This window comes from Cebidichthys violaceus, unplaced genomic scaffold (genome assembly GCF_023349555.1).
Source record: "Cebidichthys violaceus isolate CVI_PGR_0920_01 unplaced genomic scaffold, fCebVio1.0.p SCAF_2, whole genome shotgun sequence".
Lineage (NCBI taxonomy): Eukaryota > Metazoa > Chordata > Actinopteri > Perciformes > Stichaeidae > Cebidichthys > Cebidichthys violaceus.
The window spans coordinates 10,107,324-10,121,069 of record NW_027176372.1 but is presented as its reverse complement, the minus strand read 5'-3'; the positions used below and the strand labels follow the sequence as shown (position 1 = coordinate 10,121,069).

The 13,746-nt window shown below is 42.9% G+C and overlaps 1 protein-coding gene across 2 annotated transcripts; it reads right to left on the bottom strand.

The window, feature by feature from the left end:
- Window positions 1-2,241: 2,241 nt before the first annotated feature.
- On the bottom strand, window positions 2,242-13,513 carry slc7a2 (solute carrier family 7 member 2). 2 transcript variants are annotated; one of them, XM_068714319.1, is made up of 12 exons: window positions 13,171-13,513; window positions 11,546-11,926; window positions 11,310-11,465; window positions 9,823-9,988; window positions 9,505-9,641; window positions 9,202-9,424; window positions 8,090-8,229; window positions 6,012-6,114; window positions 5,265-5,476; window positions 4,974-5,140; window positions 4,749-4,857; window positions 2,242-4,289 (listed from the first exon to the last, which is right to left on the bottom strand). In XM_068714319.1, exons 2-12 carry the CDS (start codon window positions 11,913-11,915, stop codon window positions 4,102-4,104), a joined length of 1,971 nt encoding a protein of 656 aa, XP_068570420.1. In that variant the 5' UTR covers window positions 11,916-11,926; window positions 13,171-13,513; the 3' UTR covers window positions 2,242-4,101. The 2 variants fall into 2 exon arrangements, with proteins under 2 accessions (XP_068570420.1, XP_068570421.1); XM_068714320.1 differs by lacking the exon at window positions 8,090-8,229 and adding an exon at window positions 7,685-7,821.
- Between the last annotated feature and the right edge of the window lie 233 nt (window positions 13,514-13,746).

The window sequence follows — 13,746 nt, the reverse complement described above, 5'->3', positions numbered from 1 at the left end:
TATTTTGTAGAGGGAATCAGGTATAGAGATGCCAGTGCAAGATCCAGACTGTCCGTCCTCAAGGTTTGACTCTTGTACAACAGAGCATTAATCGACTGTATCTTATTATTTGAGCTTAAAAATGACTACAGATTGGAACCAAAAGTTAGTTTGACACAGTCAATTTACAATATCACCGCAATCAGTGATGATTAACAAACATGTTAGCAGAATATCATGTTTGAGAAGTAAAATATTTTGTATGTGTTTCATTGTGTTTTCATTGGCCTTGAAAACAGAATGAAACACTTTTTATTTAAGTTCATGTTTTCTTTTATAACCTCAGGTCGGGTGGAGCAAAGCTGTGTGTGGCTCTCAGCTTTTTAAATCTTTGAAAAGATGTCACTAGTATTTTTCTTCTTTTAAAAAAGGCTCAGTAATTTCCCAAAACAGCTGGGCATTGTAGTTGTTTAGCAGTGCTCCTTAAATAAGAGGAACTGGGGCATTTGTTGAGGACTATATTCTTCTGTGGATTTAAAGACACATGGTAAGAAAGTGAGTCTTTACTGGGGGAATGATTCGAAATAAACTACAGTCCCTGTGTTCAGAGTTATGAAGGAACCCAGTGCAACAATGTGGCTCACTTGATAGTTTTTGGACAACAATGGGGCAGAAGAGAAAGATTTATCATGTTACTGTAGATATCAGATGTATCCTTTACAGCAAAATATACAAAAAGATTTCATTGGGTATGTAATCAATGGCACCTCATGACTACATCATCACCACATGGCCTCATTTGGAACACAAGTCAGTTCCATTCTAGAATCCTGATAATTCTACTCCAGAACTTATATTACTTGACCCAGAACTCACTCTGCTCAGAAAAGCCAGAAAGCTCGACCGTGATAGACTATTATCCAGACTCTCCTTGAACTTACACTTGTGAAATCTACTTTGTCTCTGATGTTTGTTTTTTTCTGTGTTGTATCTACAGACCCATCAGGGTAAGTGAGAGTTTTTTGTCTTTACAGCAGTTAGACTTTAAACATTTTCAGATGTGTGTTAAAGAAGTGACTTAAACTAAAAGTACCATGTCTTATTCCCTTCAAAGGTGTTGTTTGATATGCCGATTTATGAACGGGCTCTGTAGATCAACTGGAATATGAACAGTTACCAGTGTCATGTAAGACCCACGATCCATCCAAGCTCACACTATTACATGTAAGGTAAATTATGATAAACTATGTCTTGCCATGCTTAAAGATGACTTATCTCCTTTATACTTGTTTAGATTGCACTGATGAGGGAGCTTCTAAGTCTTCAGCAGAAAAACCAGATCCCATCTCAGGTGACTACTGAAGATATGATCAACCTCATTGTGGAGCGGAGCAAAACATCTCTGAGAGAACAGTGAGTTACTGAGACAAACGGTCCATCACTACACCTTGAACAATGCTCATGTCACACTAATATTACTCTGATAATGTAGAGAGTAAGAGTGAAAATAAAGTTGTTGTTTTTTTTTTTGGAGACTTTGGGAGTTTGAACTGGAGGGTTTTGATGAGGAGGACGCCAAGCCTCTGTTGACGCTGGTAAGACAAGAACCTTGAGAAGAAACTTTGAGTAGTTTGGAGTGAATTGTTACAAAGCGTATGTGCCGACAGCACATTTAGTAATGTCAATAATTTAGTTTTCATACGTGCTGATGACCAAACACTCTCCTGCCAGATCCCAACAGGAACAACTGAACTGAACTACCCAACAGTGTAACAGTATGAGTAGTTAAAACTAGCTCCATCTTGACCAGCTATAACTATAATAAAATGCTACTTACACATTGTTGCATCAGTTACCATCTAACAATGTCATGTATAACAAAATATCAGTCACAGGGGACATTTTACACAAGTACTTGTACTACTTTTGATTCAAAAAGTATATTTTGCAGATAATACTTCTGTGATTTTACTTAAATAGGATATTGAATGCAGAACTTGTACTTTTTGTATTGAAGTATTTTACTGGAGTAAAAGATCTGAGTACTTGTCCCACCACTGTGAGGATCGTATGCTTTGGACTGAACCAAAAGTTATGAATAAATGGCCACATGGGGGCGTCATCGACATAAAAAAATTAATCGGTTCTTTGATTTATGGCCTAACTCTCATATTTAATTAAAATGTGTTGTTTTTTTCATACTGAAACACAACCACCTTAAGGCAGTAATATAAAAGAGAAAAGATAACACAAAACACTGTATTACTAGAAAATACATTTATTGTACTTGTGCAGTTGGTAACAAGTGATACTGTATTGTGGTTACTTCTACCCTGTAACCTCACTGGAAGACTCTACACTGTTCATGTAGAGGTTCAGAATAGTAGAACACTTACAAACTCCTGCTGAGACAAGCTTCTGAATTTGTTCCACATTAATTTAAACCACTGCACTGCACACACCAGGGCTCAACACTAACTTTTAAAAGGCATTGACAGCTTTTTTTGATCAGCTTTTGGTTGCCGAAACTGAAAATATGGTTGTCATTTTTAGTCACCATATATTTTGAGTAATTATGATACTATGCAGTTATACGTCAGCTTAATAATGAAAATGTGATAAAAGAATAAAAGCTTTATAATGGAAACCGAACAAAAAAACTCTTCCGTCCAGCTCACAGATGCAGAGACACTTGTTTTTCGTTCGGGTTCATCTGCTTTTTTGTTTGTCAGTTGAATCTTCTTGTGCATTCCTGATGTTGACATGTTAGTCCACCCCAAGAACAAACAACAGTTGCTTCCACATTGTCTCTAAACCAGATGCATGTGCGCAAGGCGAGTAAACGCCCCAAAGCACGTGCAGCTTTGTCACATGTAGCTTTGACACATGCACCGATGCAACAAATATCAAACATGTACTTATTTTGCTGCTTAGTGTCCCTATTTTTGTTAAAAAAGTGGTTGCCACTGAGGCCAAGAATTTCTTGCCAGTTTCTCAAAATGGTTACCAAACCTGGCAACTGTTACTGTCGAGCCCCGCATATCAATCAACCTGATCACCAACATCCCAAAGTTTCTACTGTTAACTAGAGCTCACTGAGCCTGACAGGGTTCCCCCTGAAAGCCCAGAGGAATGAATGAAAGCACTGAATCTTCATGCAGTTTAGCACAAAAAGTCTCTTCACCCCGGTTATAAAGCAACACAGACTCCAGTCCTTGAAGCAAGAAGACACCCAACACAAGAGAATAAACCTGGAAAAAGGACCCAGTTCATCTAAATGATGCGGCAAGACAGATCTTTGTAATGAATTGTTGTGCTTCATGTTAGGTGTCAAAGAGAATCATTTCATGAAGGTCTGTAACCGTATCAAAAGCATGAAATATCAGACAATACAGCATGTCATATATCTGACAGTGGAAAACGCTACCACTAATACTTCTTGAGCAGAGTTCTGTGTCAAATAAGGATCGTCATATTCATATTGTAATAGTTCATAGATAAAACACACACTAGCAAAAATGCAAAAGTAAACCTGTGCTGAGTAAAGCTACCACCACGACAGCTACAGATACCTCAATAACTAAAGCTACAGACTGCTATGATCTGATGCATGCCACCTACAGAAGCCTGACATTCTCCACCAGCACTTAGTGGACTTCCATTAGTCTACCACAAACTAGCATTACTTTTAATAGTAGTACATAATTGATGTATCCAAAATCTAATAATACTCTGGAGAAATAAAATGGAAAACACAGATTCCCAAGACTTTACATTTAAAAACCCACTTGTACAAACCTGTTTAAAGTGTAAAGAATAACAGAAAAGGAAAATAAAGAGAGAGAGAAAGGCTTTGCTGCAGTCGTGCACAGACTGCTTCAGTGTTAAAGGAAATGAACGTCACCCTCCAGTGTGTTACCTGTCCTTTTTTAATTCTGTCTCCGTGCTGTCTGTAAAGCGCAATGTGACCTAACAGGATGCGAGTCCATCGCAGTGATAGAGCGGCTCCCCACATCATGTGGCCGCTGATACAGAGTTCTGACACTTCCCGTGTGAACAGGTGCATCAAGGCAGAGCTGCTGTGTGCTTTCATGCATCTGTCGCCTCACAGAGTCCGTCACTTTAACACTGGCTGGTCTTTTCTGGGCAGATGAAACCCTCTTGGTCTTTTCCCGCCGAATCCGTACCGGCCCGCTTCTCCCCGCCGGTCTTGCTGTGTTCCCGGGTGCTGCTGCCGTTGACGAGACCCTGGAGTTTGCGCTGGCGCTCCTCACTGTGCCACATGCCGTAGCCAAAGTAGATCACGAAACCTGAAAAAGAAAAATACGTTGGAAAAGACATGAGATACCAAGATATCTGTTTGCTAAATACGAAGCTACATCTTAGCTTAGCTTAGTTTATATGAAAAATCCGAAGTCTACCAGCACCTCTGAAGCAAGATATATCTTGTTTGTTTAACTGTGAAAAAAGTGTGAAGGATTATGTGCCAAACAATTTCTCAACGAGGAGCAGTGACTTCTCGAAGTTTTCAATGGTTGGCTTGCAACCTCATGGTGATGACAAGACGCCAGGAAGTCACTGCTCCCGGCAGAGACAGAGTACCTTTAGACAGAGCCGGGCTAGTGGTCCTTATGCTAAGCTAAGCTAACCGTAGCAGCTCTAGCTTCATCTTTAACGTACACGTGAGAGTGGCATTGAGCTGGTCACCTAACTCTTGACCAAAAAGCATATTTCCAAAAATGTCTACTACTCCTATGTCCACAACTCACCCACAGCCATCCACACAGAGAAACGTATCCAGGTATCTCCACTCAGCTGAACCATGAGGTAAATATTGACAAATATGCTCAGAATGGGCAGAAAAGGCAGAAGGGGAACCTGTGACGGAAACAAGCAAAACAATATCTACCATCAATGTATATGTATTGGATCGGCCTCATTCCATGAAGTGAGACTCGGTATGAAACCGGCGCACTTATTGAGCTGCCACACACCATGAAGGAGACCTTCGTGCTGGTCTGAGGCTGCCTGCAGACCATGAAGACGCAGCCGCTGAAGATGAGGAGGCACATGGTCAGGAGCGCCAGGATCCACATTTCCATGCCCAGGATGGAGTAGATGTGGTAAGTTGTGAGGTAGCTGACCACGCACACTACCAGCACTGTAGTTTGAAAACACACACACACACACACACACACACACACACACACACACACACACACACACACACTTAATTCTGACGTCTTTTGTCACATCATTAAAACAAAAAAACCCGGCCTGCTTACCGAGTACACAGACGGTCACGTTGACCACACTGGAGGAATGCTCGGAGGGTGAAGCGGGAGGGTGCAGGACAGCCTGCAGGGTGGAGCTGCCGGCGTTGAGCATGTTCAGGTGGGACTCGGACTCCGTCAGGTCAGACTCCCCTGCCTCAGAGGATAGGTAGTCCCTCTCGCCGGTGCCTGCCCGCCGTTCTAGGGCTCCATCTGGCTGGTACCTGGACGACAGCGGAGTCAGAGATTAAAGGTCACGAGTCTGCATTTCACTGTGGAAAAGTGTTCGAAGCACTACCTGTTTACATACAGCCTCCTTTATGCAGCTACAAAACAGGTTTTACTTTACATTTGAGGCCTATAAATCCAGTTTAACCCTTTAAAAATGAGGCCTATTTGCAGGCCTCAGCTCGAATAAAGATAAGAAATACCTAATAAAGTGTATAATTAAACCAGTGAATGGACACTGTGTCTGTGTTAACGCTGCTGTGGTGATGAGTCACCTCGGTGCCAACAGCAGAGGTGTACAACGTGTCCAGAGTTTAAAAGTACAAGGAGCCTGAGTAAACGCCTTCATTCAGTCAAGCAGCCACTACACAGTCACACAATGGGAGCATTCACAGTTCTTACATCACCAGAGTGATGCAACAGCATGAGGCGTTTGTAATCGTACCTGTGGGTTTTTAGAAAAGCTAAAAGGGAGGCTGTTTCACAATGTTGCACAAATAACACTTCTTGGTTATTTACAAATGTACCCACCTGAGAATCAGCACACACACGGCAACCAGCGAGTAGGCCAGCAGGGTGCCAATGGACATCATGTCAACCAGCGCTTTGAGGTCAAACAGGAAAGCCATGATGGCTATAGCAGGTAAAACAAAAATCACAAATTACATGAAAACATTTATACCCACAACATTCTTGCAATTATAATTTGAAAAGCTGTTTTCTTCAGATGCCCCATCCAACAGATGCACACATGAACAGATGAAAATTAAACTTCATGCAGACATGTTTTCACAAAAAAAAGAAATTAAATGAAATGATTCCCCCGGGCTGGCAGCTGCAACCATCTCCGCGCCGAGTGTCGTTTGATGTGAGATACTCTGTGGTGCTTCTTCTCTTGTATCTCAGCACCAGACTCTGGCATGGAGCTGATCTCAGCAGCACAGTACAAACACAGAGCGGCGGTATGTCCGATGCCCCCCACTGCATTATATTAAAGCAAAAATAACAAAGAAAGCTCCCCCGCCCAGGTCTACCAGCTCTGTACATGGCCGGTGTGCTGAGTTCCTTCCCAGGGTTCACATCTGCCTGGTCATCGCCCCAACACCTGAGCACAGTGAGCATGATGCAACCGCACACCGCACCTTACCGCAAGCTTTAGAAGTAGACCTTTTTAATAATGTATGAGCACACCAATTCCCTAAGGTCAACTGTTAGCATTTCTTCTTTATTCTATCATTAAAAGTAATTTTACTTGGCTTTATGGCTAATTTAAAAGCAGGCTGAAAAGAAGTTTTTCGTTGTTGTCTCAGGTTGAATGTTTCATCTTTATTTCATTGGTCAGAATTGTACTCTTTTGCAACTGTAACCACACCCACCTATGATGTCACAATGTACTGACACCCTGGAGTACACTTCCTTTTGTTTGCAGTCTCTGTGCTAAGCTAAACTAAGCTAACCGCCCATGTTGTTTAATCTGTACGAAAATAATGTAGAAGCCGTGTTTCCATTGACATATTTGTTGAGTCATTGCATTAGAAAAGCTGTATGTAAACGGCAACATTTGATAAGACTTCCTCAATTGGATTATGGAACAACCTTTGTTGAATATATTCTGACGCAGCGAACATTTAACTCGTATGACTGATCAGCTGTGCCCGCTGTCTTCTAGTATATTCACATGACATCCAAATGCTTGTCTTAAATGAAGACCTTTCTCCATTTTTCTCTTGTAGATGGGCTAGATGGCCAAGCCACCTTGTTTCGTTTCTGGTTTCTGTTTACTGGCTGATGACATACTTGCATAGTTTATACCACCAGCTTCTAACTAATCTACGATGTAGCAAAGTTGACAGAAACGCACTTAATGCGGATTTCTCTTTTTGCACCATTTCAAATTTTGCTTAAAATTTCCTTAACAGCTGATTGGAAACACGGCTATAGTGGTCTTACTGGGGGGTTATGTGCCGGATTATTTCCTGGCCTGGAGCAGTGACTTCCTGGAGTCATGGACTGAAGGGGTGAACAAAAATCATTTACATTAATTTACAGCTTTAATGAAGTGTGTAATGTTTCCTCACATGCTTTTGGAAACACCATCACTAAGTTTAAACATGCAGTCACCACCACCACGTGCATTGATAAAATCCCCAAACAAGTCCACGGTACAACCCCACCACAGGCGAGTCCTCATCCCGGGAGCTTACCCGCAGTGGTACCTGCCGCCATGGTGGCAGCCACGGGAGACTGGCGCTTACTCACTTTGGACATAAATTTGAACAGAATACCATCTCGTGCCATGGCAAAGAGAATGCGCGGCAGAGGGAACATGGAGCCCAACAGGCTAGGGAGAAGAGGGTGTCATGGTTAAGTTGAGGGCATTCTGGGAAAGAAAACATGACACCGGCACAAATGTGAAAGAACAACATGTGTGTATGGAGGGAAAACCTCCTAAAACTGGACTGAAAGAAGAGAGTGTTGAAGTGTGGGTAGGTTTCCAAAAAGAAAAAAAAAGAGCCAAATGATTATCTGCGTCTTTGTCTGTCTTTCACATTTGATTGGTGGAGAAAGATTAGCAGGAGTGATCTCACTGGACGCTCCCTGGCTCTCACCTGCTACTACACCGGATGTCATAGTGGCTATAAGTGGGGTCTTCGTCTTTGGATTGATTCGGGCTAAGACTTTGAAAAGCACCCCGTCCTGTGCCATAGCATAGATTACACGAGGCATGGGGAAAATGGAGCCCAGCAGACTGCATGAGACAGCAGAGACATGCAAGACCAACACGTTAGTCAAAAGCCCCAAACACAGAGAAACACACACATTTACACCAACAATCACATGATCAAAGCGTCATAGCATACTTAAAGGGACAGTTCACCGCAAAATCAAAGAGAGCTGTCTGCCTTATCTCCAATATAATGGGACTGCATGGCACTTGGCTTGAGGTTTTTGATTTTGGGGTGAACTGTACCTTTTTAAAGCAAACAAGTGTCTTTCTTTCCTGTTGGCACGTCTCTCATCAGTCATTAACTTTCATTAACTTAAATTAATACAATAAATCATGGCTGCTTTTAAGGACAAATTACATATCACTAATGTCTTTTTACAGTCAAATGTTATGATGTCATGTGTGAGAGTAGATTTTACTTGAGTTTTGAGAGCTGGTTTAGGAGTTGAACTTTAAGGGATTTCATGTGACCTTGAGGCAGTTCAAACATATGACAGCATCAAAATATGTGTCAAAGGGTTTTCGCAATCGGGAAAACAACTGTCAAAGGGGCGGACCCCCCAAAGTAACAGCCTGAACACCAATTACAGGTGCTGACATAGAACTGATACAGAAACCCCTCAGGGAAGAAAGACAGAATTAAGTCACACCACTATATTGTTTAGACAAACCTGCCCACCTTTTTTAAGATATTCTAATTGTAAATAATATATTACAAAAACATGCAGGTGTCTAAAACCAGGGAGAATTAAGCACTGCACCCACTATGTCCCATTGAGCGTCAGGAATCAATCCGATCATAAGACAGATAGACAGAGATGTGTGGTCAGAGCTTTTGACCAGTTCTCCTTCACCATTATCACCCATGTATAGCATGCACATAAATCAGAACTTAAAGTCGTATTAAAAATCAAAATCTGAATGCTTTTGTCTACCGTGGATATTGATAGTGTGTCCTCAACTTATTTTTACGAAAGCAGATCCAGTGCTTACCTGGTGGAGAGGGCACACAGTGACCCTGCAGCGACCACGTATTTGGCAGGACTCCAGCCCACGTATTCAAAGGCCATGGGCAGAGGGCTCTTCTCGTCCAGCAGGTAGTAGGGCATCATCAGCGTGAGCGCGGCGGACACGCCAAAGTATGCCAGGAAACACACGGTCAGTGACACCACGATGCCGATGGGAATGGCTCTCTGGGGGTTCCTTACCTCCTCGCCTGTCACACACAGACACACCGACGTGTTTGCATTTGGCTTTGACGCGATCGCGCTTAATCATAACCTATCGATGGCTCACCTGTGGTGGCAATGCAGTCGAATCCAACAAAGGCATAAAAGCAGGTGGCAGCTCCAGCCAAGGTCCCACTGAAGCCGAAGGGCATGAATCCTCCGACTCCATAATCGCTGCTCACATTGGCCGTCACCGACAAGTTCCTGAAACATATTGACTGTCACTTCACAGCAACAATTGGACTAAAAATGTCCAGTTGCTGTTATGAAACAACAAACCAGACTGACCATGAAAAGGCCATGAATGCAAAGCTGTTTAGAGAACAGCTTTGCATTCATGGCCTTTTTACAATTCATAACTGTGATGGTTAAATGGATAAATTACCGTGTAACTATGGTGACATTTATAAGGGATTCTTCAGTTATCTTCCAGTTGTCCGTGTCTCCTTTGACGAAGCCGGAGATGATAACGAACAAGAGTACGAGCACGTTGACTGAAGTGAAGACTTTGTTGACCCAGGCCGACTCCTTCACGCCAAACGACAGGAGTCCTTAGATGAGCAAAAAGGCCAACAGAGCTCAGAACAGTACTGTCATGTATGTTGTAGTTTGAAATACCAGGCACTGCTTCAATTCAACTTTAATGTGTTAATGCCCAGTAGTTACAATGTGTGTCATCATAATTATTCATTTGTAACATTATCATCAAGTTGTGTCACTCATCCCAAAACAACCTGATGCAAAAAGCACTGCCACTTGATATGAACTTACTAGACATATTAGACTTAGCTCTGTGAGGTTGTACTTAGGCACTGTGATGCTTTGAGCTAAATGCTAACATCAACATGCTAATATACCCACCGTGACAATGCTAACACGCTAATGCTATGCAGGTATAACGTTTACCATGGTCAACATCTTAGTTTGGTGTGTTAGCATGCTAACATTTGCTTTATATGTATAAATATAATATAAATAAAAAATTAGTATTTTGCCATTTTTGACCAAGTGATTGCACTACATAAAAAGTCTAGGAGGAGTATCACGGCTAGTTATTACAATTTATCGTGAGGGGTATGTGTGGATGTCAGTACCACATTTCACAGCGATCTAATAACTACACATGTTACAGGTAAAGTTTGTTTGAGTTATTTTAATATTAAGTGTTGCATATCTGCAAGCAAATTTGGCGGAACTCTGCAAAATAAATACATTCATGACAGAATTTGTTAAAAATGGAGCTGATCCTGTTTTCATCTGGTTTTGATGAATAGATATTGCATCCGGTCTACACATCTATGGTTCTTAAAAACAACCAAACACTAGTAGATTGATTGCGGGTCCCACTGACTTAACATAATCATTGCACTGGCAGGCCAATGGATACTTTATGATAAGGTTTTCCGTTTTAGCCTGAGGGTCATGTCCACTTCAAATCCCAGGACAATCATGAATCTGACCACAGGAAATTAATTTGGAGTACTCTGCAAGTCGTCAACAGCTACTGAAAATTATACATCCTCGGCTGCTACAGTGGAGCTTGTCAGTGACCTGAGGTTGTAAAGGGACTGTAGCTGTACTGGGCAGTTCCCAGATGTGATTGTGTGTGACTGTGGGAAAGAGAAGCGGGGTGCTGCTGAGGACTAGCAGGAGATTCAGGGAGTTTCTAAAACCGAAGGGGCGTATGTGGTCTCCCAGTGGACTCACATTGCCTATTAGGCACTTATCACTTAGTGTCGTGCCATCTCTTTATTGGATTATGCCAGCTGTGGCTCATGAAAGATGGCATGTGTTATCTGTTCTTTCTACCAGCCCTTGATGCAACATATGGACTTGGATTTTATGATTTTCAGCCTTTATTTGCTGCCTTACCAGAAAGCAGCAGTATCAGGCACACGGCAAAGAAGTCAGGGTACTGAGCCAGACCGGGAGAGTTCATGCTGAAGTAGGTCTTACAGAACACCTCTATGTGCCCTCCTATCATTTCATCAAATGTGCCACTCCAAGCCCTGGCGACTGAGGAGGTACCTGTGAGAAAGTGAAAAAAACAGAAACGAATCAGTATCTTCTTTGAACAACATGTGATTAAAAGACAGTCACTAACTCACCTATCACGTAGGAGAGAATGAGGTTCCAACCGGTGATGAAGGCCCAGATCTCTCCGACGGTCACATAGCTATAAAGGTAAGCAGAGCCGGTCTTGGGGACGCGCGCGCCAAACTCAGCGTAACACAGGCCGGCCATGACGGAGGCCAGGGCAGCAATTAAGAAGGAGATGACTATGCTGGGGCCTGAGTCTCCCTTGGCCACCTCGCCGGCCAGGACGTAGACGCCAGCGCCCAGGGTGCTGCCAACTCCCAGGGCGATGAGGTCGACGGTTCCCAGGCAGCGGCACAGCTTCGAGTCCTCCAGGCTGTTCATGTCGACCACTTTCCTGCGCACCAGGGAGCGGCTGAATGACAGAACCTGCTCCAGCATGTTGGCACCTGCTGATGGGGGGAAAGAGATTAAAAGTGAAAATACCTGTGTAGCCTCTGTCTGAGCTAGAGACATTTTACTTCGAGCCAGGCCACAAACTTAAATGAGTATTTAATGCAATTCGTGCTCTGCGGTACGAGTTGCATGGTCTGATTGGGTGAGTCAAAATGTGCATGTGTGTGAGTATGTGTGCACGCAGCACGAAGGCCTCGACGGTGACACACATTGAGAAGTTGATTTGATCTCACCCAATCACTATTCTTTATCTCAGCATCAATATTTGAGTTGTGAAAGCAAAGGTCAGGTCTGGGGGCAGTTTGAAGTTCAGCCGCTTTTGCGTTTTGAGTGGCTCTGACAGCTTGTTCTCTTGACAGGAATGCTGAAGAGTAAGTTGCATAACATGTGAGGATGAAACAAGGGTGGGATGGGGAATGCTGAGAGGGACGTTTAGCCTTTAGAGTATGACGTGCATGATAGTAACGCTGCCAAGAGATGTGAAGTTTGTACAGTAAGTGTCCCATTAAAATCCATTGTTTGGGATTATGGTGCAGATCTAAGTACTCAAAGAGCTGCATTCATAAGGGGGCCATGAATGCACCACTAGACATTCAATGTCTGTCGTTACTAATTACACAGAAAAAAAAAAAGGACGAACTGCAAAGTTGCCTTTGTTTTTCATTGTCTTTTATTTAAACATGTCTCTTTTCATCAGCATGATGGCTGGGGACCCTGCTGAACATATGTGCATGAATACAATAAGATAAATGAAGAATGAAATATGCCCTCCAAACAAGTTTGCTTTTGAAGAGTAAGCTTCTGCTTCGAACCAAAACTTTGATTATCTTGACTGTAAATTAACACTGACGACCGTCCAAATATGCATTGATCTCCATTTAAGTGTGGTGAAAAATGAGTTTGGAATGTGACAGCTCATTAACATTACAATGTGGGCCGTACAGCAGCATTTCCAAGGATACAGTGAATGAAAAAGTGAAGATTGCAAAGACCATTATCAGATTTAAGCACGTGAAAATCTAGTTTGGAAAACTTACAAAACAAATTGAAGTAATGTAGGTAAGATATCACCTGCACTACTATTCCATACATGTCATGTGTTTTTACATTGCACAGTGATCTCAACATACTGATGTTGAATTTCTCTGCAAATATTGTCAGTTCTCAAACGACTCCCAGCTTCTGCACAAGTATGACTATTAAAACCCAACACTGTATTTCATTAGAGACATGCACCTACCTTGTCAGACTGATACTGTGCGGATGTGTGGTTGAGGTTTAGACTGGAAAAAAAGGCTGTCAGAAGTGTCAGTGTGTGTCTTCCAGCACAGATAAATGTCAAATTAGATCCACTGCTCCTGCGAACTGCTGCCTCTCAAAAACGATGCTGTTGCGCTGCTCTCAACACTTATTCATATGGAATGTACACTGAGCAGTGCAGTTCTTTCACGCCGCCCCTCTGTCCACAGTATTTCTTCATACACTGTGCCCTCGCCTTGCCTCAAGACTCCAGCCTCCAGTCCCACCGTTGCCAGTGGAGTGACGTCCCCTGAGCAGGGGAGGCATGAGGGGAGGAGGGGGCCCCGGGGAATGATTAGGGTGGGAGGGGTGTTCCACCTCCATGCTTGAGGTTTTGGGGGAGTAAAACTCTGTGAGCTCTCGCCGTGAGATCACACACACAGCGGGACAGAGAAGAGCAAGGAAGGACTCTTGATGGTAGTATTTGTAATTTGTAATGCACATAGATCCCAGCTGCCCAGATGCTTACTGGCTGCTGATAGATGGTTAGGCAACTGGCATTGACAAACATTGAGGC

Excerpts from the sequence above, each read along its gene's own strand:
- slc7a2 (XM_068714319.1), bottom strand. The coding sequence starts at position 11,915 with ATGCTGGAGCAGGTTCTGTCATTCAGCCGCTCCCTGGTGCGCAGGAAA. Across the intron at positions 9,989-11,309 it reads CCTGATACTGCTGCTTTCTG|GACTCCTGTCGTTTGGCGTG; the intron begins GTAAGGCAGCAA and ends TGCTCATCTAAG. Across the intron at positions 6,115-8,089 it reads GACATCCGGTGTAGTAGCAG|CCATCATGGCTTTCCTGTTT; the intron begins GTGAGAGCCAGG and ends TACCTGCTATAG.